Source organism: Gopherus flavomarginatus, chromosome 14 (genome assembly GCF_025201925.1).
Source record: "Gopherus flavomarginatus isolate rGopFla2 chromosome 14, rGopFla2.mat.asm, whole genome shotgun sequence".
Lineage (NCBI taxonomy): Eukaryota > Metazoa > Chordata > Testudines > Testudinidae > Gopherus > Gopherus flavomarginatus.
Window position 1 is genome coordinate 37754025 of NC_066630.1, and position 24878 is coordinate 37778902.

Consider the following 24878-nt stretch of genomic DNA (forward strand, 5'->3'; position numbering starts at 1 on the left):
CATCGCTTTCCGCGCTGTATATCAGACACGGAACTCTACTTCTTAGCATGGCAGACTCTGGGCAGTGGGGAGTCTGCAGATTCCTCTTAGTACTTGCCACAGCTGGACTCATGAACATTATAAAGCACCGAAAAGACCCCCAAATTCAGAGATCTAGGGCTGCCCCAAAACACAGGTACAAGAAACTATGGAACTGTCCCAAATGATAGTGACTGCGGGTTTATCATAATGCTGTAGTAGGGGGTAAGCCCTGGAACTGATGCAAGACTGCATCCCAGCACAGAGGGGCTGGACTCAGAGACTGTCTCCTAAACCAGGAGTCTGAAGGTGGGGGATTGTAAATATTAGGGGCACAGGAAAGAAGATCTGTCTAAAGCCGAAGGATAGGATGATGCCAGGCTCTGCCCCAGCTCAAAATTTAAGAACACAGAGGGCTGCCCCTCCTCCCAAGGCTCCATCCCCACTATCAAACGGGGAGAGAGAGCAAGTCTGACGGTAGGCAGAGGATGTCATTGAGCTAATCCTGCCTTTGCTGAGGATGCCAACTGCAGGCTGATCCATTTACTGCTGACCCTGTGAGGCTAACAGGATTTCCAGGTGTCCCTAATTTCTCCCGCACTGTTTTTACATGCTTCTTCTGGAGGGCAGGGGGCGCTGAGTGAGGGCGCAGAATCAACACGTCCATGGCTGGATTGCCCAGGCAGACAATCCATGCCAAGCACAGCCCACTTTCTGCACTCCTCTTGCTGCCAGCAGGCAGGTGAGTGGATGCATTCCAAGTAAGCCTGTATTGGCACTGACTTCAGAGCCTGGCAGAGTGAAAGGCAGGTGGATTGTGGGAGCTGTAAATGCAACAGGCAGTGGAAGTGGGATGCTCAGCCTACCTTGGATTAAATTTTCCCATGATGCAATAGAATCCAGGCCACTTTCCAAGAGTGCAGCTGTAACCCCTGTGCCTTGTGCTGCGATATTTGATGTTAAAGTCTAAAGAAAGGCAGAGAAACAGGTGGGGAGGAGACAAGGACTTTTGTTTGAATCCTCTGCTCAGCAGTGGAGCTAGAAAGGCCTAGAATCACCCACAAGAAGGGTCTGGGAGTTACTAGATATCCTTGGGAGCTGTTTCTGAAGCTGTATAGAAAGTTTCCATTAAGGGCAAGCAGGCTTGCAGGCCATACACATATTAACAATCTGACAGTTAAGCCACTCAAGGGGGTAGAGTTATAAGTACAGGCAATAAAGACAGTCCTGTGGATTCAGTGGCTGATTAATACAGGATCAAGAGATATTTCTGCTATGAGGGCTGTATCCCAATCCTGAACCACTTTAGATAGAGGCTACAGGTTTCCTATCTCATCAGGAGCTGAGGAGACCAATGACCTATTCACCCAATGCCTGGAATGCTGCTAGCTGGAAGGTGCCTCAGATTTTAGTTTGCTGACAAGATTTGGAAATGTTTGAACAGGAACAGATATGCTGCATCTTCTCAAACTCAGAAGAACCCCAGTGGCACACATTACACATTATGGCCACAGTATAAAGACTGAGAAGTCATCACTGAAAGATGGGAGGGGAATGTATTCATACATGGGTGCTAAAGTATTGAAAGTAAACGTCATGTTAAAATCTGACACTGAATATACCTGGCAGCAGAGTGGTAAGATTCCGTATAAGGAGCACCAGCAGATTTACAATCTAATAGCTTTTGTTTAAGAGCTTTTCATAAGCATTCCAAATACTCTCTGCAATATTTTTGCTTGTGTTAAATATTTGTGTACTAAGAATTGTGGGGTACTCGATTTGAAATGGAGGCTGTGATTAACTCCCACATGTGGGGCCTTGCATACAAGAGCTCTGAGGCTTAACTCTGTTAAATGTTTTCCAAAAAGACAAAACCCTGGCCTGTGCTTCCAGAGGTGAGGTGCAGGAAAGGCGAGTGGAATAGAGCGGTACATAATATAATCCCCAGCATGCATTGCACAAATGGTGCCTGAACGCAGACTGCCACTTGTTACACAAGTTTCACGGTCTCTTTAAATACTGAAGCCAACCCGCTCTCCTGCACTGTGTAGCTGCGAGCACTATGTTGTATCAGATCACTCTTGTATGCGCTGAGCACCACCAGCTCAGAGCACAGGCGCCAACTTTCCCCGGTGCTGGTGGGTGCTCGTGCCCCCCCACCCCTGGCCCTGCCCCAACTCCACCCTTTCCCCACCCCTGCCCCACCCCCATTCCAACCTCTTCCCCAAAGTTCCCGCCTCAACTCCAGCCCCTCCCTGCCCTTATTGGACCCCTTCCCCAAGTCCCCACCTGGCCCCGCCTCTTCCCTGAGCACCGCATTCCCCCTCCTCCCCTGGCAGAGAGGGGAGAGGCTAATGGGAACAGGGTGGGAAGAGGCTGGAATGCAATACCACAAGGGTCGGGACAGATAGAGCATTGTTGGGATGGAGGATCCTAGAGCAGAGGGGTGGCTGGGGTAGGTGGAAGCTTCCCATTGTATCCTGTATACAGCTGCTCCCTAGGCTCCAGGGTGTCCCTTCCCAAAATTTGGCCCTGTCATGGTATAATCCCCACTCTGACCTTAGCGTCCAAAAGATGGGGTACCAGCATGAATTCCTCTAAGCTCAATTACCAGCTTAGTACTTGTAGCGCTGCCACCAACCAGGAATTCCAGTGCCTGGTACACTCTAGTCCCCCCAAAACCTTGCCCGGGGACCCCCAAGACCCAGTCCCTCCAGATCTTAACACAAGGAAAGTAAACCCTCTCCCTCACCATTGCCTCTCCCAGGCTTCCCCTCCCTGGGTTACCCTGGAAGATCACTGTGATTCAAACTCCTTGAATCTTAAAACAGAGAGGAAAATTCACCTCCCCCCCTCCTTCTCTCTCCCTCTGCCAGACTCTCCCTGAGAGAGAAAGTAATCTTAACACAGAGAGAAATTAACCTCTCTCTCCCACTTCCCTCCTTTCTCCCCACCAATTCCCTGGTGGATCCCGACCCAGTCCCCTGGGGTCTCACCAGAATAAAAAAACAATCAGGTTCTTAACCAAGAAAAGCTTTTAATTAATGAAAGAAAAAACAGTAAAAATTATCTTTGTAAATTTAAGATGGAATATGTTACAGGGTCTTTCAGCTATAGACACTGGGAATACCCTCCCAGCCTAAGTATACAAGTACAAATTAAAATCCTTCCAGCCAAATACACATTTGAACTCCTTCCAGCCAAATACACATTTGCAAATAAAGAAAACAAACATAAGCCTAACTCACTTTATCTACTTAGTACTCACTATTCTGAGTACATTAGAGCCTGTATCAGAGAGTTTGGAGAGAAACCTGGTTGCACGTTTGGTCCCTCTGAGTCCCCAGAGTGAACAACAAGCAAAAACTAACAGCACACACAAAACTTCCCTTCCTCGAGATTTGAAAGTATCCTGTCCCCTGATTGGTCCTCTGGTCAGGTGACAGCCTGGCTCACTGAACTTGTTAACCCTTTACAGGCAAAAGAGACATGAAGTACTTCTGTTCTATTAACCCTTAACTATCTGTTTATAACAGCCCCCTCTGCCAGAGTCCCTGTTTATCTCTGGTTCTTCCCACACACACTTCCCTCCCACATGCACCCACTCCTTGGGGGATGGAGTCAGTGACCTAGTCTCATCAGGGGAAATGTCTCACACAGAGCTGCACAAAGCTGAGCAGCTTCGGGTGCCTGAGTCTGGATGTGAGGGGCTAACTTTAGGCTGCTGTGTTTGAAAGTGCTGGCCACGGCCAGCCTTCTGCTGCGCGGCTGAGTGCTGTTCGCACTGTGGGCCTGGCTGTTCTGAGCACAACGGATGCCCTTTGGACACCTACCCAGCTAAGTGCACAAACTGAGAGGCCCCTTTCAAAATCAGCAACTCCTAAAAGTGAGCATTTACCTTACCAAGGTAGGGGCGCCAGATCCTTCAATTCAGTGGGGCTGCACCGATATACATCATCTCAGGATCTGACACATTGATGTATTTTCTAGGGCTGTCAAGTGATTTAAAAAAAATTAATTGTGATTAATCGCGTGATTAAAAATTTTAATCGTGACTAATCGTGTTGTTAATCAGAATACCATTTATTTAAATATTTTTGGATGTTTTCTACATTTTCAAATATATCAATTTCAATTACAACACAATACGAAGTGAACAGTGCTCACTTTATATTATGATTTTGGATTACTGTAAAAAAACAAAAGAAATGGTATTTTTCAATTCACCTCATACAAGTAGTGTAGTGCAAACTATTTATCATGAAAGTTGAACTTACAAATGCAGAATTATGTACAAAAAATTACTGCACTGAAAAATAAAACAAACTGTAAAACTTTAGAGTCTACAAGTCCACTCAGTTCTACTTCAGCCAATCGCTCAGACAACCAAATTTGGTTACAATTTGCAGGCGATAATGCTGCATGCTTCTTGTTTACAATGTCATCTGAAAGTGAAAACAGATGTTTGCATGGCACTGCTGTAGCTGGCATTGCAAGATATTTACATACCAGATGTGCTAAAGATTCATAGAATATCAGGGTTGGAAGTGACCTCAGGAGGTCACCTAGTCCAGTCTGCTGCTCAAAGCAGGACCAATCCCTAGACAGATTTTTGCCCCAGATCCCTAAATGGCCCCTTAAAGGTTGAACTCACAACCCTGGGTTTAGCAGGCCAATACTCAAACCACTGAGCTATCCCTCTCCCCCGTGGTTCACATCCTTCATCTTCAACTACCATTCCAGAGGACATAGTTCTGCTCAATAACAATCCAAAGCAGAGCTGACCAATGCATGTTCATTTTTATCATCTGAATCAGATGCCACCTGCAGAAGATTAATTTTCTTTTCTGGTGGTTCAGGCTCTGTAGTTTCCGCATCAGAGTGTTGCTCTTTTAAGACTTCTGAAAGCATGCTCCCCACCTCATCCCTCTCAGATTTTGGAAGGCCACTCAGATCTTAAACCTTGGGTCGAGTGCTGTAGCTATTTTTAGAAATCTCAAATTGGTATCTTCCTTGCGTTTTGTCAAACTGCTGTGAAAGTGTTCTTAAATCAAACAACATGTGCTGGGTTATCTTCCGAGACCGCTATAATATGAAATGTATGGCAGAATGAGGGTAAAACAGAACAGAAGACATACAATTCTCCCCCAGGGATTTTAGTCACAAATTTAGTTAATGAATTATTTTTTAATGAGCATCATCATCATGGAAGCATGTCCTCCGGAACGGTGGCTGAAGTGTGAAGGGGCATATGAATATTTAGCACATCTGGCACATAAATACCTTGCAACACCGGCTACAAAAGTGCTGTGTGAACACCTGTTCTCACTTTCAGGTGACAATAGGGTGACCAGACAGCAAGTGTGAAAAATCAGGATGCGGGTGTGGGGTAATAGAGGCCTATATAAGAAAAAGTCCCAAAAAATGGGACTGTCCCTATAAAATTGGCACATCTGGTCACCCTAGGTGACATTGTAAATAAGAAGCAGGCAGCAGCATCTCCTGTAAATGTAAACAAACTTTTTTGCCTTAGTGATTGGCTGAACAAGCAGCAGGACTGAGTGGACTTGTAGGCTCTAAAGTTTTGACTTGTTTTGTTTTTGAGAGCAGTTATGTAACAAAAAAAATCTGCATTTGTAAGTTACACTTCCAGGATAAAGAGATTGCACTACAGTATTTGTATGAGGTGAATTGAAAAATTCCATTTCTTTTGTTTTTCATTTTTACAGCACAAAACTTTGTAATAAAAAAATAATATAAAGTGAGCACTGTACACTTTGTATTCTGTGTTGTAACAGAAATCAATATTTTTGAAAATGTAGAAAAAATCCAAAAATATTTAATACATTTCAATTGGGATTCTATTGTTTAACAGTGCAATTAATTGCAATTAATTTTTTTGAGTTAATTGCATGAGTTAACTGCAATTAATTGACACCCCTAGTGTTTTCCTATCCCAGGAGTGAAACATCAGGCGCAGTGTCCTCAGTTCTCTAAGCTGCATAATTCCATATTAGTTTCCCCCACTGAACATGGGTTATTGCACCTGGCACCACTATGGGTGGATCTGTGGGGTCCTATGTGACCTCTGTGCTTGGGGATAGCTGTGGTTGTGGGGCAATGCAGTTTCCCACGTCCGCGCTCTCCACTAGGGATGCTTTCCAGTAGGTTGCAGCCACCCAGCCCTGTGACTTTTCTCTCTCTGCAAACAAACCAGCTCTTTATCAGGAAGCTGCAGCAGCTGGCTGGAGGCCTGTGGGGCTTGGAACTTCCCTTTCAGCCAGGCTGAATGGGGGTCACCAGTTACCAGGTAACTACAGGGACACGGCTCTGGTTACTTAGCAACCCTGCCTTCATCACCTAACAACTACTTTTGATATTGGCTGCCTGTTGCCATGGAGAATAAGGGATCAGTAAACAGAATGACTGGAGTCCACCTCAGGCCTGATACAATGCAAAGAAAGCTGAGAAAATAGGTATCGCTTCGGTTTAGGTATTTATAATTATTTATTATTTATACCGTGGCAATCCCTGAAAATGTGCTAGGCTCTGTACAGACATTTATAATCGATCCTAAAGCCCGGGTGTTGCTTTTCCTTTGCACTGTCTTTGTTGTGTCTTTCGGCCAACCCTGCTCACAGGTGAAGAATCTAAGGAGTCCAGCAAAACTTTGCACGTCCTGGGGCTAACGTCTCTCTCTTTAGATCTTCAGGGAGCTTTTCTCCTAGGAGTCAAATGTTCATCACACAGCTGCTGTGGCAGTGCAGTGAACTCCCTACCAAGTGTTCCCTGGATGCAGCAAGATGCAAATTTCAGAGCTTCCCTCCTCCAAGTTCAGAGGGGTTAGAAGCCAGGATTTGAGTTCAGCCCTTTTTGGAGCTAGGGGTCCGCTGGGAGGTGGTTCAGAGGTGGATATGAACTTTCCCAAAGTTTGGGGGTGATCCAAACCAGAGTGTTGATTCCTGTGGACCTCTGGTATGTGGGTGATTGAGTCGTCTGATAGTGAGATCAGCTCACAAGAGAGACTATGAATCCTGAACCAAAATAGTACATTTAATGACTTAATTGTGTCCATTTTTTCTAGGCCATTTTCACTATTGATTTTACTGATTTCAGAGTAAGAGGTTTTCCATTGACTTTAACCAAGTTCTTCCCCAGCTTTACTGATTAAAACAGGCTACCAAGCTGCCATTGTTCTGTCTCTTCTCCCGCTCCTGCTTCAGAAACTCAGGGACGTGATCTACATTCCCCTCTTGCTTCATTTGCAGTCACCTACCCTCAGCAGATCCCGAGCATCCTGTTATTTCTAAAGTGCTGTAAGGGCCATGACTCTTTACCATTGACCAGGTCAGGTGCCATACGAGACTGAAATCTCTGCCCTCCAGCGTTTACCCGATTCCACCGCCTTTGCAGTGAGCATCTTTCAGTTGACTTCAATGAGAGTCGGATCAGGCCGTGAAAAGCCCCAGGTGGATCCAGTACAGACCAGTGCAAACAGAACAAAGCCAGGCTGGCTCCTGGACAGTGCAGCTGGGGCTATGGGCTCACATGAGCTAGGAAGCTGATCCCAGCATCCAGGGCAGCATAAGCAGGCATGAAGTGAGGAGTGGGCATAGGGCACAGAGAACGTAGTCAGGAGGGAAGCATGGGTGCAAGGCAGGTGTTAAGGTGTCTGTGGCTGAAGATTGGCACTGAAAAAGCATCTTAAAGTAGGAGACACTTCTGAGAATTTGATCCTGAGTGATAAGGCCACTGTTGTCCTGAGACTGCACGGACACCTATCTCTGTGCCTTCGCCAGGACTGCGCAGGGGTAGCTGAGCTAAGAGAGTGGAATGTTAATCACCTGCCCGGTATGCCTGCAGCAAGCCCAAGACCATGTGCATTTTGAAGGGATTTATTTAGAGGCTCATGGAACACCCAGCAAACATTCATCGGGCTGTCTCCATTTGACAGGAGTGTGTGTTGTTCCCTTTGCTGTGATACCGGCAACAAAACAGGGAAACAAACCATGCCTGATCTCTAGGGGATAAAGTGGACATCCTGTACACATGACGTTAGCAGGACACACGGTCTGTCGGTCAGGATGGATATAGAGCTGTTAGCAAATAAGTGCCATGTTTTTGCACTTGTCTCTTTCATTTTGTTCTCTCTTTGGCTTTGCTAGTTTACAGGAATGGCCCAAGTAATTGATTTGGTACCATGGCCTGAAGATGGACATCCTGTCTACACAGCCCCAGGTGTGCTACTGCCCCTGGACCCTAAGAAGGTCATGCTGGCTGGAGTAAAGGACAGGCTTTTCCATCCAGACCTGCCAACCTTACGGCAAATGGACATGGACTCAGCAGGGAACAAACTCCCAGATGAACATTCCAGGACAACCACTGCGTGCACCAAAGGTAATGATACCACTGGGCTTTGATATACTCTGTTGGGAGGCAATATGGGCCTGGAGAGAATGCACTGGATGGGGACTCCGGAGAATGGATTTTATTGGTAGTTCTACCAATGAGTTGGCCCATCTGTAAAATGGAGAAAATGATCCTCACTCCCTTTGTAAAGCACTTTGAGATTTGGGGCAGAGAAGCGCTATATAAAGTGCTAGGTATCGCTGTTGCCTGCGGCAGATAACACCACTATTTCTCAAGCTCTGACATTATCCTATAAAACAGCAGCCTGGTTTTCACAGGTGCTGAGTCCCTGCAACTCCTAGGGAAGTTAACGTGAGCTGCAGTTGCTCAGCACTCTAGAAAGTCAGGCCGCAAGGTCTCCGTCTACCTGCAGCCATTGGTAACCCAGAGCACTCTCGTAGCCTAGGTCACATGGAAACTGTGGTGAGGAACTAAGGTGATCTTCTGTAATGTCGTGCAGTGTCTGTGCACCAGGCGAGTCCAGCATAACCAGAGGGACTCAGCAAAATACACAGCCTGCCCTTGACTGCTTTCCTGATACTTGTATGAAGTGCGCTACTGGTGCACAGACAGACAATTCTACCACTCTGTATTCCAATTAAGATTAGGCTGGTTTCAGTAATAAAGCCCTCCCATCCCAGGGTAACTCCTCACTTATATGCATGCACTTGCAACGTGGCATAGCCCAGGGGTTCTTCTGTAATCTTTGCCCTGGCTCTATAAAAAGATGGTTTAGATAATCCTTAGTCCTGCCAGGAGGGCAGGGGACTGGACTAGATGAGCTCTCGAGGTCCCTTCCAGTTCTAAGATTCTATGGGCTCACCTGAGGTTTGCAGAGCTGGGCACCTTGTGGTCTCTAGGCTTATCCCTGAACCCACAGCCAGCAGCTTTTCAGTTCTTTTTGGAAGATGAGACCCCATGGCCACTCCTCGGAGGCCAGGCCTGGATTCCTTCTTACAGGAACAGCTCCCCATTCACTGTCTGCGGTTCAGATTAGCGACGAGAAAACCAGGTGCGTTTGTCCTAGAAAAATGGAGGGCGAAAAAAATCAAAGCAAGTAAAAGTTAAGCAGAATAAGACATGACTGTCTAGACGTCACAAAGTCTACCCAGCCAGGCCAAATCCCACAGTAAGTGTCTATTGATAAGTTTCTTTCAGCTCGGCAATGGCCTAGATTGCTCTTGCCAGCAGCAGGCTGGGTTCGGGCAGTTCCAATGCACGTCTCCCCTTAGCTAAGGTTTGTATCCTCTCTATTTAATAGATTCCAGCTCCTTTGTCAAAGGCCTGGTCTACACTGGGTGGACGGGGGGTTGATGTAAGATACGCAACGTCAGCTACAGGAATAGCGTAGCTGAAGTCGACCTATCTTATTTCAACTTACCTCCCGTCCTCACGGCACGGGATTGATGGCTGCGGCTCCCCCTGTCTACTCTGCTACCGCCGCTCGCTCTGCTGGAGTTCCAGAGTCGACGGGAGCGTGTTCGGGGATCAACATATCGCATCTAGACGAGACACAATAGTTTGATACTCCATAGATTAATCGCTACCCATCGATCCGGCGGGTAGTCTGGACATACCCTTAGGGTGTCAAAATCCCTCCTTGCAATGTCAACCCTCCAACCCAGCCTCCCAATTAGCACTGAGACATCGTTCATTAAGTGAGAGCAGTTCCTCTCCAGTTAGCAGCTTCGGGGTAGTTAGCATATCAGAGTTATTTTCATGCTCTCTAGGGGCTTGGGGAATACACAGTTAACAATAGTTACAGAGTAGAACATAAGAACATAAGAACAGCTATACTGGGTCAGACCAAAGGTCCATCTAGCCCAGTATCTGTCTACCGACAGTGGCCAATGCCAGGTGCCCCAGAGAGAGTGAACCTAACAGGCAATGATCAAGTGATCTCTCTCCTGCCATCCATCTCCATCCTCTGATGGACAGAGGCTAGGGACACCATTCCTTACCCATCCTGGCTAATAGCCATTTATGGACTTAACCACCATGAATTACACCATGAAGTAGCAGCCATGTTAGTCTGTATCTGCAAAAAGAACAGGAGTACTTGTGGCACCTTAGAGACTAACAAATTTATTTGAGCATAAGCTTTTGTGGGCTAAAACCCACTTCATCAGATGCATAGAATGGAACACACTGAAATGTCCTCCTAAAGGTGTGTTTTGGCTTCCTGGCAAGACAACTGTTCCCACTATGACTGTGAGCAAATGTTCCCCTTTGAAAAAGAACGGTTAGCATTTAAAATGTCACCGCCTGGTCGACAGTGCCTTTGTTTTCCTGCCTGAAGGACTGGGGTAGCGTATTTCCTTTACCTTGTCTATACACAGAAGTTGATTTGAATCAGCTGAACCGAAATCAGTTTAAAAACTGATTTAAGGCTTGTCTATATGGGGAAATTTACCAGAATAATTATACAAAGCATTATAAAGGGGTTAAGCTAAACTGGAAAAAGACACCTTCTGGAATAAGGGTGTGGCTTGCTTCACTCAGATAATCAGCACCTGAGTTAGCCTAGTCTGGGTATGAACAGTCACATTACAAAGCCTTACTGCATCCTCACTGGGTCTGAACTCACCTGTGTGCGTCAAAGACTCCTCAGGGCACATCCTGGGGGTCTTTGTGGGGCAGAGCACTGAACTGCTCTGTGAGACTTTCCCAGTGCATTTGTGGAAGAACTTAGAACCATAGACTATCAGGGTTGGAAGGGACCTCAGGAGGTCATTTCGTCCCATCCCCTGCTCAAAGCAGGACCAATTCCCAACTAAATCATCCCAGCCAGACAACTTGTCTGTTTAACTGGGCACAGGAGGGGTTTGTGGGAAGGCACTGGACAATGCTCAGCACTCGAGGGGTTTAGCCTGCATCCTCACTGCACCCATCCACACTAACATACCCATTCTTGTTAGCATCGCTGGAGAAGCACCTGGAGTGGCAGGCTTCCGAGGCAGTCTAGCATACTGAGGGCCTCCGCGGCCCCGTCTGTGCTGAAGTCTCAACACAGTTCCTGCTAAGCTGGTTTTTAACACTATTATTTATTTGTAGTATTTCAGAAGAGTCTAGAGGCCTCAACAAACATCAGGGCCCAGTTGTGCTAGGTTCTGTGCAAACACATAGTGAGATACACTCCCTGGTTCAAACAAAGACAGATGCTGTGTGGGAGGGGAAACTGAGGCAAGAATCGGTGATGTGACTTGCCCAAGATCACCCAACAGGTCAATGGCCAAGCCAGGCAGGAACCAAGGTCTCTTGACTTCTAGCCTGGTGTCATACCCACTAGGCAACACTGCCCCAGCATGGTTTTAATCAGCAGAGGTGGAGCCAAACTGTTTTAAAGCCATTTTCTAAAGCCCCATTCAGACTGTTCCATTGCAGGACCCCAGGGGTAGCCCTTGGGATCTAGGATCACTTCTGGTTTCCAAAAAATGTTGTAAAATAGTTTGGCCCTGTGCCTGCACTGGCTGGCCAAGCTGTGACTGGGGCAGTTCAAACACAGTTTTCAAGCAGGCTCCAAAGCCCAGTGCTTTGTCTTGGATACACTCCTGGGCCAGACAGGTGGGCTAGGCCAAGCCTGCTCTCCACTCTTTGGAAGTGACCAAGAAGGCCATGCTTCTCATTTCTCTCCTTTCTGTTTCCTGCAGAGGATTTTGCCAACGCATCCTTCACTCTGGTGGGAGTCCCCAACAAGCGCCTCCCGTCCCTGGTGAGTCACTTCAGCCAAATGAAGCGGCATTATGAGGAACACTCACACATCTGTTGACTTTCGGTCTAAGTCCTGGCATTCGTATAACCCACTTGTGCCTTCCCCGCCCTGTAACACAAGCCTGAATATCATCCAGATCCACCTCTGTGTAAGCACTGAGGGACCTTCAGACATGAGCCAGCATCAGCTGTTTGCTCGGCCCTGTGCAAACAAATAAAGAGCTACAGTCCCTGTTCCGAGGCACGTACAATCCAGAACAGGTACAGACAAACCAGTTCATGTCTACACTAGGATAATGTTCTGGAATTTGACAATCGGTTTCCACCACTGGTTCCCAGTTTGTCCTCCAACTGGGGATGAAAAGAACATGGCTGCTAGTAGACAGAGCCAAATCAGTTTCAATACCAGCTACAAAAACAAGCCAAACACCTCCTTCCAACCAGGGCAGAGCATCCCATCTGGCACTGGTGTCAAACCAATTTGGTCCATTGGTTTTCAGCCTTGGTTGAAGGAAGATGCGGGGAGGGGACCTATGGCTGACATCTGTTGCCCTTGTCTATATTGGACTATTCAATTTTCCCACCATTGCTACCATCAACACAGTTCTAGCAGCAGGAGCCTGAGTGTAGACAGGACACCTGCATCCTTTGGTATCTTAACCACCATGTTGGACAGAACCTGGGCGGGATTAGATGACAGGTAGTTAAAACACTGGCAGAGGCTACTGAAAAAGAAAAATAGTCCAACTCTAGGAGAATGGTTCAAAAAAATATGGGAGGTGGTTATTATGGAAAAAAATAATGCATCAATTACATACTGTGCTGGGGTGTGCTCCTGTGACAGGATGTATAAACCCCTTGCTGGACAGAAAGGGTTAAAGAGCAGTTCTGGGCTTGGGCGATCCCGCCCCTGTGCCCTTGCAGAGCATGCACCAACTGGGGAGCCGGCCGGTTCAGTTGGTGTAGGGAGGAGCTGCTCTGAGAGGGTTGCAGGAGGCTGTAGCTGGATCGGGAGAAGGAATGGCAGTGAGCGGCAGTCCTTGCGGGCCCAGAGCCGGGTAGGCAGCTCGTGAGATAGCACTTATGGGGACTAACAGCAGCATGCTGTAGGAAAGAGGGGGCTAGGAAGTGACCCAGGGAGGCTGACTTGACATGCCCCAGGGTGGAAGATGCTGGATGGGCTTTACAGGGCCCTGAGTTAGAACCCAGTAGAGGAGGAAGGCCTTGGTTCCCCTACCCCTCCTACTGCAGCCACTGGGCGCTGGACCATGGACCCGGACCTGTTCTCAGCTCCCCACACTGGCCCTGAGAGAGTTGTATTAGGCCAGGTGGGTCCAATCAGCCAATTATGCTGCAAAACAAGGAGATTTAGGCTGTATGGAGAGTGCTAATTAGAGGGAAGCTCACCTATGAGGGGACAGGCAACGCTTCTATAAAGCCAGGAGTCTGGTAACAGTGAAGGCTGCAGAGAGGCCTGAAGTTTGTCTCCATGAGGTAGGAAGGAGGAACAGGAACACCTGAGAAAGAGGTTACCTAACAGCCTTAAGAGATGGGGTCTGACTAGGAAGACTTCACTGGAGAATGAAAAGCTTGGGGAAGCATGGTAGGACATAGTCCAGGGAAAAGAGCGCTAAAGAAGATGTAGCCATATCCCTTAACTACTTGCTGTAGGGCTCTGGGCTGGAACTCAGAGTAGAGGGTGGGCCTGGGTCCTGCTACCTCCACTGCAGAGTGCTAGGGGCAGTGACTAGGAAGACTGCTGGAGTGACACAGGACAGCGGGTGTGAGGCCTTCCTGATGCTGCTTATGGAGAGAGACTTTGAAAGACCCGCCCTGGAAGGGGGATCACAGTGGGACCTGGCAGAAGAGGTGAGCCACGAAGCCACATTGCAACTCTGTGAGCAAAAGAAGAGCTGCCAAAGTGGAGGAAGAGAAAGGAGGTGCTGAACCAGACGCAACTAATCCTCAGAATTGCCAGAAGGAGGCACCACCCAGCAGTGAGCAAAGTGCCCTGTGAGACATACCCAGCAAAACAGAAGATAAATAGATACTGATATTTTGTTACCATTTAGTCAATACTCAGAGTACACTCACTTGCCCAAAAAACAGCACATCTGTCCAATTTTTTTGAATATTAACATTTGACAGACATGCCTAGTCTGTTAAATGTGTGTAATCAGAGATTTCAGTCAATAAAAATCACACACAAAACCCCCACAAACAGCAGATGTTCCCCACTAGGATGCCCAAGTGGCTTGCACCGCAGAAGGCTGAACTGCTGGTGGGAGAAGTGGGAATTTTTAAGGGGAAAAAATATCTAAGCCCTAATTCTCATTTGTGCTAAGGCCACTTTCAGCTCTCTAGCATCTTAAAGGATTTTTCTGCTTTTTTAAGAACCCTTTGCACCATCTTAGCATAAATGAGACTCAGGGCTTTACTGTAGACACATTCTTGGACAACTGATGGTGAATATCCCCTTGTGATAAGGACATCAGCTGCCACGTGGGGCAGGACTCATTGCTGAAAGGCTTTAGGGAAGAACTGTGTTGATAAGAAGGGATTTAAGGGAGGAGAGGGGGAGAAGGAACAGTGGGATTGGGAGTGGCAGGAGAAGAAAAGGTGTAATTGAAATTGTAAATACAGTTGTTTCTCTATGATAGATTTGGCCCAGATTTCTCGGGTCTGTGGGGCTTGTTCTCTCTTCGGGCACTAGGGGGCAGCTTCAGCTCAGTTTTGCTTCATGGCTCTCTGCCAAGGCTTAGCTTTCTCCAAAGCTAGTTATGTGTGAAGAGCAAACAGAGAGAAAGAGGGACTGATTTCTAAACTCACCCTATGCTCCACTTCCCATCAGAGCTGGATCCATCTGGCTTTTACTCCAAGTTCTGTTAAGCTTCAGTCTTTCCTGTTTCAGAACAGGAGCGAGTAGCTTGCAGTTACTTTTCAGCTCACACTCTGACTAGTGAAATTGGTGGCCTCTGCATTTTTTGTTACCAGGTGCCATATCTGTGGGGCCTAGTGATTAAGGCAGCAGGGCGGTTTCTACGGGTACTGTCATCTGAGGATTTTAGAAGCCAAAGTAAGCTCAAAGAGCAGCCAGTCATAAAAAACATTAGAGAAGTAAGCAGTGGTGGTTTTGCAGTGGAAGGAGGTAAGGATCCTGGATGCCACCATAAAAAGCTGTTTGCCACTCATTTCAGATGCTCAAACCCCAGATGAGCCCCAGAAATGGGATCATTTTCAGGGCTGGTAATATGATGCCAATGCCGCAGCTGACAGTCCTTGGCACAAAGGGGCTTCTCATTGCGTATTTATTGGCCTGTTCAAAGACACTATGTTGTGTACTTTTAGTAACCAATGCAAATACGAACATTTTCTCTGTGTAAAGGCCGTGTGTGATGGAGTGGGCCGAGCACAGGAGCCAGGAACCTCCGATGTCTAATCCTGGCTTTGACGCTGACTGGCTTTGAGCATGTCACGTTACTGCTCCTCAGTTGTTCCTATTTGTAAAATGGGGATTGTCAAGGTATCTTTCCCACTTTGAACTTTAGCGTCCAGAAAGTGGGGACCTGCATGTACCCTTCTAAGCTTAATTCCTAGCTTAGATCTGATAGCGCTGCCACCAACCAGAATTTCCAGTGCCTGGTACACTCACTGTCCCCCAAAACCTTCCCTGGGGGACCCAAGACCCAAACCCCTTGAGTCTTAAAACAAGGGAAAATAAACCATTCCCCTTCCTTTCCCCCTCCCAGACTTTCACCTCCCTGAGAGATACACTGATCCAAACTCCTTGGATCTTAAAACAGAGAGAAATTAACCTTCCCCCCACCTCCTTTCCCCCCACCAATCCCCTGGTGAGTTCAGACCCAATCCCCTTGGGTCTTAAACAAGAAAAAAAAAATCAATCAGGTTCTTAAAAAAGAAAGCTTTTAATTAAAGAACGAAAAAGTAAAAATTATCTCTGTAAAACCAGGATGGAAAATGTTTACAGGGTCTTCAGCTTATATAGACTAGAGGGACTCCCTCCCCCCTAGCCTAAGATACAAGTTACAGCAAACAGAGGTAAAAATTCTTCCAGCAAAATACACATTCAGAAGTGAAGAAAACAAACATAAGCCTAATCCGCCTTTTCTAGCTAGTACTTACTATTTTGAACATGAGAGACTGTTTCAGAAAGATTGGAGAAACCAGGTTGCACGTCTGGCCCCTCTTAGTCCCAAGAGCGAATGAAGAACAAAAAAAACCAGCACAAACAAAGACTGCCCTCTACCAAGATTTGAAAGTATCTTGTCCCCCGATTGGTCCTTTGGTCAGGTGTCAGCCAGGTTCACTGAGCTTCTTAACCCTTTACAGGTAAAAGAGACATTAGCCCTTAACTATCTGTTTCTGACAGGGATAATACTTGCCCTGTCTCACAGAGTTACTATGGAGGTCGATGTTACTTGACAGTTCTGTAGCACTTTCTATTGCAGGCTCTCAAAGTGCACTGCAGGCACTGATGAGCTGATCTGCGTAAACCCTACAAGGCAGGTATCTATTAGCAGCTCCATAGCAGTCCCCCAGATGGTGGGACTGAAGCCCAGCGAGGTTAATGAGACATGGCTGTAGGTTCAGCAGGGAGCACTAGCAGATCTGCTGGCTCCCTGTACTCTCCCTTGGCCCAGATCCTCAGAGATGTTTAGCTGCCCAACTCCCACTGAAATCTTTTAAGGATCTGGGCCCTTAAGTGCAAGATTGTTCTTCCCCCATTAATCAGTTAAGGTTGACGAGTCTATAGCATTACACATATTTGCTGCATAAAAATAAGCCAACTAGCCGAGACTTTGGAGTCAGGCCCGTGCCAGATGGATGTGAATCAGTCTGACTATAGGTGTTGACTTCTGCTCCCGCTGGTGGGTGCTCGACCCCCCTCTGCCCCTGACCCCACTTCCACTCCACCCCTTCCCCCAAGTCCCCACCCTGCCCTGCCTCTTCCCACCCCTGCTCCGCCTCCACCCTGCCCCCATTCCACCCCGTTCCCCCAAGTCCCCACCCCGCCTCTTCCCCCCTGAGCATTCTGTGTCCCCGCTCCTCCCCCTCCCTTCCTCCTTCCCAGAGCACTGCCAAACAGCTGTTTGGCAGCGGGCAGAAGTGCTGGGAAGGAGGAGGAGGAGCAGGAACGTGGTGCACTCAAGGGAGGAGGCGGGAAAGGCAGGGGAGAGTTTGGCTGCCAGTGGGTGTGGAGCACCCGCTAATTTTTCCCCAGGGGTGCTCCAGCCCCGGAGCACCTACACAATCAGCGCCTATGAGTCTGACTGTAAAAGGATACCAGACAGCGCTGGATTTCCTACTTGCTGGCTGCAGATTAGGGGGAGGGGACTAACCTCTACTGTTGTATTGGCCTGCAGGTCAACAGCGTGGATGGGATGCAAAGGGTTCAAAATGGTTGCTGAGCACCCAGCTGGGAGTCTGGAGTAACCTCTCTCTTGTGCTTTGCTACTCAGGGGATGACCAAGCTGGGCCAGTCGCTCACTGCAAGGTACCGAGCAGGGAAGATGGCTCCTCTCACTCCCAGCACTAATCACGAGGAATGGCCAAGCTACACACGGGCTATGGATGACTGGTCACGATTCGTCTCCTCTGCTGGAGAATTCAAGCTACCCAGCGTGAATAAGAAAGGTACAGCCAGGCACATGGTAGGGGCAAAGCCTCCCTTTGAAGGAAGGGAAAAGCCAGCGTCATTTCATCTCTTAGATAGGCAGCTCTGCGGCCTCCCTGTCTGCCTGTTTGGGAGACCAGTTCAGCTGCTGCCTACTCCTCTTGAGGTCCCTGTTGGGGTTTAAATGACTGGTGGCTCTTCCAATGAGCATGGTGAAGCCAGACCAACACTTCACTGATAAAATTAAAGCTGTGATATTGACCAACATGACACCATGGGAGCTCTGAGGTATTGTATGTGCCACTGCTGTCTGGCTCTGCCAGGGGGTTGTAAGGGTGGCATTTCCACATGTGCACATGTTGCATCAGAGCCAACCCATATGCACAATAAACTGTCCTCTCTTTTTGGAATAGCCGTGCTGTCAGATCAGGGCTACAAAGCCAACTGGAGATATAGATGAGCTGGATGCAGAAATCCATTCCCCCTACCTGTATTTTCCTGAATGACTTGCTAATACCCAGAGCCCTGTAGAGAATGTGATTGTGCAGAGTTTTATTTTTAGTTGCCACATCTGTGGTATTCTAGATTCTTACCTTTCATAGTAAAAATATTAAGTCTCTAATCCTGGTGGCGGCAAAGAAAGCTTTCTGGGTGTGGAATGAATGTAACCAGTGCAGTGACTGAGCTTGCTCAGAAAGGTGCAAGAGCTCCCATTTGTCTCCATGGACTGTTAGCTCAGGAACTGAGTGATGACAAGTCAACACCAGTTTGCTGATCACTTTCACAGAACGTGCTTCCTCCAAACCACCCCCAGATGTAGTACAGAAATTGGCAGCAAACTGGACAGGGCAGATTTGAAGGCAGTATAAAATAAAATGAAATTAATATGTGAATATATTAGACAAGGGTACCCAGATGCTCTGGAGATGGGCACCACAGCAGTACCGGGCTGGCTGGGGCAGTGAAGGGGAAAGGACAGGAGGGGCCATTGCTTTACTATTTCATTTTACACAGACACTAGCAAGTAGCTCTCTTGGCAGCACAAAGACCCTCAGTTCGGACATACTGACTGGAGCTCCCTCCCTCCTCCCTCAGCACACACAGGGGGGCAGAAATATGTTAGGCTCTTGCTGCCAACCTTGGAGGACAGGCGTCTAGAGCGCAGGTGGGATATTCATAATGAGGAAGTCACTCTTTTCGCATTCCCATTGGTTGCCATGCTGTGTTCTCCCAGGATGCTGTGCTGCCTGGGTATTGTGTAGGGCTATCGATTAAAGCCATAATTAAAATATTAGCATGTGAGAGGGCTGGGGTCACTAGTGATAATACCATGTGCACCGTTCTCTCTCCCCCCAAGTGCTCGGGTTCAGCTGTTATGCTGTTAGGCACTTAAAGCCAGATGTGTCTCAGATGTGGAGGGTAAGTTCTCCTTGCTACTGAATCGTGATGCAGCTGCTGCCTGCTGAGAGCCCTGGGGGATCATATGGTGCCTGGGGGAAAGTGGGATTTATGTTTAACCTCCTCAAGACAGGCATTTTGCATCAGCCCATGGGATATCAGCCACGACCGCCCCATCCTTTCCGTACTGCTCACTCGGCTGGAGGTCCCAAACTAGAGGGGAGGGGGATTCTAGGAGTTGCCAGTATGGAGAAATTGAGACCCACTGAGTTAGTGGAACACTGCCATGGGCAGGAGGTCAGACCAGATGATCACACTGGTCCCTGCTGGCCTTAAAGTCCGAGTCTAATTCACTTCCAGAGCTGGTGGGCTGATGCTGGGGAAGGCTCTTAGTGTAGCTTCATAAACAGGGGAGGAGGAAAGGGCCTTTCCTTCATAGCCTTCCAGACTCCTAGCCCCCTCACATGGGGCTTTCAGATTTCTCTTTTACCAACTAGGACTCAAGTTCATAGCCCACGCTGGGTTTTACCACTGCAGGGAATTCCACTTCACCATCCCCCACCCCACAGGCTGCCCTGGGATCCCCTACTCCAGCTCCCCCAGCCTGACTCTCCCCACGGGCACAGTTACAGATACGCTCATGCCCCAGTGTGTGCGCACCAGGGGGCTGCATGGATACAAGTCAGGCCCCTTGGGCGATTTGGGTCCAGAGCTGTAGGGAAAAGCTGTCTGGCAGTTAGCATGGGGAAGGGGAGGTCAGGAGAAGGAAAGGAGCAGGCAGCTGCCAACTGGCAGGAGTATCTTTATAGTACCAACACCGGCTCACCAGTAGCAGAAGCAGTAACAGCCCTGGGCTGCCTAACTCACAGGAATTGAACAGGAAGCAGCTCAGAAGTTCTATGTTTCCTTCACAGTAATAAACCCCCACCACTCCCAGACTGGACCTTCTAGCCTGAAAGCTTCTAGCCTGCTCTACTGCACATTCCCTCGCCACTAAAATGCAGCCACCGCTGGGGTGGAACACGGCAATCCTTCTGCACCTGCCACAAGGTTTTTTGCTCTTGTTTCAAGATGGGAAGGTCTAACAAGACGTTAGATTTTACATCTCATTTGAGCAACTGTGACCCTGGGCACCAGAGGCAGACAGACCTTGCAGTCCCTTCTAACCCTATGATTCTGTGATTGGCTCAGGCCTGCCTGAGACAAGAGCGCCACCTATTGAAACATATGCACCACTGTCGACATCAGCAGGATTTGCCATGATTATATCCCATCCAAGGTGTGACCTGTTCTAGCACTTATTAGTTCCAGGTCTCACCGTGTTTTGGAAGGAGATCTTCCCCAGTCACAGATAAGGTTTCTAGGTACCTTTATTCTTGGGAAATACAGTTTCAATTCCTTCTCTTGAGACTAATGCAACCTGCCAATATAAATCAGATGTGACTCGATTGAAATCAACAGAATGACATGGGGGTAAAACAGGTGGGAGAGGAGAATCAGGCTAGGGGACTAGATTCTACATTGGGCACCCAGCAAGTCATCCAGGGGCTGCTATGGAAACCAACAGGAAACTGGACATCCACATGTAGTGGGCAGGAGAGGCTGGACTCTAGTGCAGTGGTGCCCAAACCTTTCTTCTTACCCCCCACCCCCTTACCAGTAATGGAACATGTCTGTGCCACCCTGGGCCAGGAGTGGAGTCACGGTCAGAGGCCAAGCCCAGGGCAGAGTGATGCTCCCGCCCCCTCTCCCGTGGGGGCTGGCCTAGGCCCCACCCTGCTCCTCAGATGTTCCTCTGTGCCCCCCTAGGAGGGCACGCCCCACAGTTTGGGGACCACTGCTGTGGTGGCTGGACAGGTGGCAGCAAAGGGGTGCAGATGGGGGAGTGCTACTTGGCTAGAGTGGCCATCTCTGACTACCCTCCCTGCTCTGCACTGTCCCTCCAGTACTGCCTCAATCAGAACCCCAGCCTGGACAGATATGGACAGAAGCCCCTCCCTTACAACAGCACGTGAGTAGCCCCAGGCTCCCCAACCCAGACCACCCTTGTAACCCCTCTGTGCCCTTCTGTGACTCACCCTGCCTTCTGATCCTTTGCAGCAATATCTTCAGGAGCTTTGGGTCAGCTTACAGGTAAACTGCAGAGACGCTTCTGAATTAAGCAAGTGGGCCAAGGCCAGTAGTAAAGGGGGGGAAGATTCAGGGGGACATGAGGGTGGGGAATGCATGGAGGGAGGTAATGCGCTATCTCACCCTAGGGAAGTTGGCTGTAGGGAAGGAGGAGAGTAATTTGCCTACAGCCCCTTATCAGCCTCCCTCTGCCAGATATTCCCTGAGGGCCAGATGGTAAACTCCATACTCGCCCTGGGGGACTACGCAGCTGAAGAACTGCTTGCCCCTGAAAGGAAGAGGTTCAGAGTCTGGCTCAGAAGCCAGCACCATCACCGGCCTCAGCTGGGGAGGAGACAAATGCCCCATGCACCCCAGTTCTGATTTGCAAGTGCTAATTGGATTCTGCATGCGCACACACAATCAGGGGACCAGCTCTCCTACTTTGGCTTGCTGAGGGATGGGATAGTCCTAACCCAGCTGGCCTTTGGCCTAGCCTAAATTTGGACAACACAATGCTACTGTGCAACTCTGCCATCACACTGGACTGCTGGCAAAAAACCTGTCTCCATCATGAGCCTGTGCAGAAAGCTAGCACACACAAGGAAAGCAGTTAGTGAATCATGCATCCCCCATTGCCTTGCAGGTTAACATCTTTGAGCCTATAAGAAGCACACGTGCATACCATGGCTGTAAAGACTTTACAAACAGCATTGTGGCTACTGAAGCAGAGTATATTAATACCACACTGTGGCCAAGAAGTTTAAGCACAACACTCAGGGACTTTAAAAGTTGTGGTCCTTACACCAAGTGCAATTCCTCCTCCTTGGCAATCACTAGTATTGTGCTTTAATGTCCAGGATTGCTGTAACTCAGGGGGTTCTCAAACTTTTGTACTGGTGACCCCTTTCACACAGCAAGCCTCTGAGCGCGACCCCCCTTATCAATTAAACACACTTTTTAATGTATTTAACACCATTACAAATGCTGGAGGCAAAGGGGGGTTTGGGATGGAGGCTGACAGCTTGCCACCCCCTGAGCAGTCCCAAACCCCAGTTTGAGAACCCCTGCTGTAACTAAACCAGCATGTGGGTGTATGGAAATGTAGCTTGTTGTGACTGCAGTCACAGGTTATATGTTTGTTTTTTTTCCCATTTGCAGTCTCTTGCATTTCACTTCTCCGCCCCTGCATGCTATTAACCTAGCACGGGCTTTCCTGAGGGATTTTTTTGTAATTGAAATAAATCCATTTCAGGGTACATGCTTTGCAATAAATCAGATGCCAATTCCAGATAACGCCAGTTAGATGTATGTGCTCAACACTGATCCCCTGCCAACATGAAGTAATTTGCATGTGTATAGATGGAGCATCCACTTGTGTGTGCATGCAAGCCATTCACATCAACATAGGGGTTTCTACAAGCTCCTGCTAGATGAGAGAGAGGGGGCCTGGCAGCCTAGGACAAGACAACAGTTGCCTGACTAGTTGGTTCCAATATTAGAGGCAGGGGCATGTTTCCTCTGCCCTTTCGAGGAAGCGAATAGCTGTGCCATAAGCTGGATCCCTAAGAATAGGGAGGAGAGGAGAGGTAGAAGGGACAGAGAAGAGACATGGGCAGGGCCACCCAGAGGGTGCGGCAAGTGGGGCAATTTGCTCCAGGCCCTGCAGGGGTCCCGTGAACCCTGGCCCGGCAGCGGTCCGGGTCTTCGGCAGCATTTCGGCCGCAGGGGAGCCTTCAGTCAGAGGTGAAAGTAAGCCAGTACAGGCTGGTACAGCGTACCGGCAAGAGCCAGTATGCCGTGCCAGACCGCACCAGCTTCCACGGCGGGGATTTAAAGGGATCTGGGAGCCCAGAGCCCTTTAAATCCCGCCTGCAGCTCCAGCAGCTCAGCTGGGCTGGGGCCAGGATTTAAAGGGCTCAGAGCCGCAGCTGTGGAGAGCCCAGAGCCTTTTAAATCCCGCCCGCGGCTCTGGCAGCCGGAGCTGCAGTGCGGACTTAAAGGGCCCAGAGCTCCGCGGCGGCCCAAGCCCTGGACCCTTTAATTTGCCCCTGAGCCCTGAGGACTCCCAGCCACCTCTGCAGCTGGGAGCCCTGGATTGATTTAAAGGCTCTGGGGCTCCCAGCCACAGCCGGTGCCCCAGGGCCTTTAAATCTTGAGATGCACCGCCTCTTCCAGTTGAGGTCACGCCTCTTCCAGATGAGGCCATGCCCCCCTCAGGACTCCGGCAGTACGGGTAAGTCCTGTAAGTTACTTTCACCCCTGCCTTCAGTCGCTCCAGGACTTCGGTGGCATTTTGGTGGCAGGAGGCCCCTCAGTGCCGCCGAAGACACAGAGCGACTGAAGGGCACCCCTGCTGCCAAAATGCCACTAAAGACCTGGACCACTGGGTAAGTACAAGTGCCACAGCTCCCCCGCTTTGCTCCAGGCCCCTGAATCCTCTGAGTGGCCCTGGACAAGGAGGGGCCCTGGAGTGGCTAGAGAATGGGTGGGACGCGGGGAAGGAGAGGGAGAGGAGGATTCTCTTAGGAACAGACAAGGGGAAAAGGAAGTGCTCCATGGGAGGAAGAAGGGCTAAGGCCTAGTAACAGGGCTTAGAGTGAAGGGTGGGGGAATCACCCAGTGAAGTCAGTTGAAGCCATTTGTTGTGCTTCATCAAATGCTGTGTCTGTTTTCCTTCCCAGCCGCTCTCACTACCTCCAGCCCTGGCGCTAGCCGGCAGGAAACAGGAACGGGTGTGGAGCCAGAGGTGAACCTACTTGGCCTCTGACAGCCAGCTCCAGCGGCCGAGGTGCACAGGATCCCAAGGCAGCCCTGGGGAAGGGCAGGAGATACACATTGGTTGCACTTCCTAGCAAATAAAAACCGCTCTTAAAATGTCTAAATATAACGAAGAGAGGATGAGAGAGGGGCTTCCCAAGGGTTTTCAGACCTTTCTCCCCCCACCCTGCCATTCAGCCTGAGCTGTGAGGAAGCCAGGAAGGGAAAGTTGGTGTGAGCTGGAAAGAAAGATGTTTGCTGGATGTTTTGAGGGATGCACCAGTCAGTTATATGCAGAAGCACTAAAAGGCCCCAGTCAAGGATCAAGGCAGAACTGCACTAGGTGCTGCACATATATCAAAGAAACAGACTCTTCTCCTTCCCTGCCATGCACATGTAGCTCAAAGAGAGAATGCTGGACACTGAGGCAACCCTCATCTTGTGTCCTGGCTGTTGGAGATGTTCATAGTGTCCCTGTTCCCTCTTTCTCCCCACCCATCTAACCTGCTGGCATTTACTTCCTCTCATTCACTGGGATAAGGCTCATCTCTCCCGCACCCAGCCCCACCTCCAGAGCACTCTGTGACTCCCAGGGCCAGGGCTCTCTCCCTCCCAGCAAATGCCCTGTCTGCCCGGAATGCCAGAGCTTCCCAGCCCAGCTCTCTGTGCCTGCGTGCTAGCTTCACTCCTACCGCAGGACAGGCAGAGCAGACTGAGTAACAGTTGGAAGGTGCCTTTAAAATGAGCACAGGCCTAGACAGGACCCGTGGAGCTCTTTAAATTTGGGTGAGTCAGTCTCTCTGTGCCTCCCTTCCCACCTGTGATCTAGGGATGGATA

The 24878-nt window shown here is 49.0% G+C and overlaps 2 protein-coding genes across 2 annotated transcripts in view; one reads left to right on the top strand and one right to left on the bottom strand.

The window, feature by feature from the left end:
• The window catches only part of LOC127034291 (cyclic nucleotide-gated cation channel beta-1-like), a 35930-nt gene extending 26622 nt beyond the window's left edge, over positions 1-9308 (bottom strand). Inside the window, exon 1 of the mRNA XM_050922997.1 lies at positions 9251-9308. The gene's annotated coding sequence lies outside the window, so the exon portion shown is untranslated. The remainder of the gene's footprint in view (positions 1-9250) is intronic.
• TEPP (testis, prostate and placenta expressed) lies at positions 6290-24142 on the top strand. Its single transcript, XM_050923003.1, has 8 exons — positions 6290-6511; positions 8184-8415; positions 12078-12139; positions 17619-17793; positions 19131-19192; positions 21118-21182; positions 21272-21304; positions 23965-24142. Exons 2-8 carry the CDS (start codon positions 8193-8195, stop codon positions 23993-23995), a joined length of 651 nt encoding a protein of 216 aa, XP_050778960.1. The 5' UTR covers positions 6290-6511; positions 8184-8192; the 3' UTR covers positions 23996-24142.
• Positions 24143-24878: the final 736 nt, after the last annotated feature.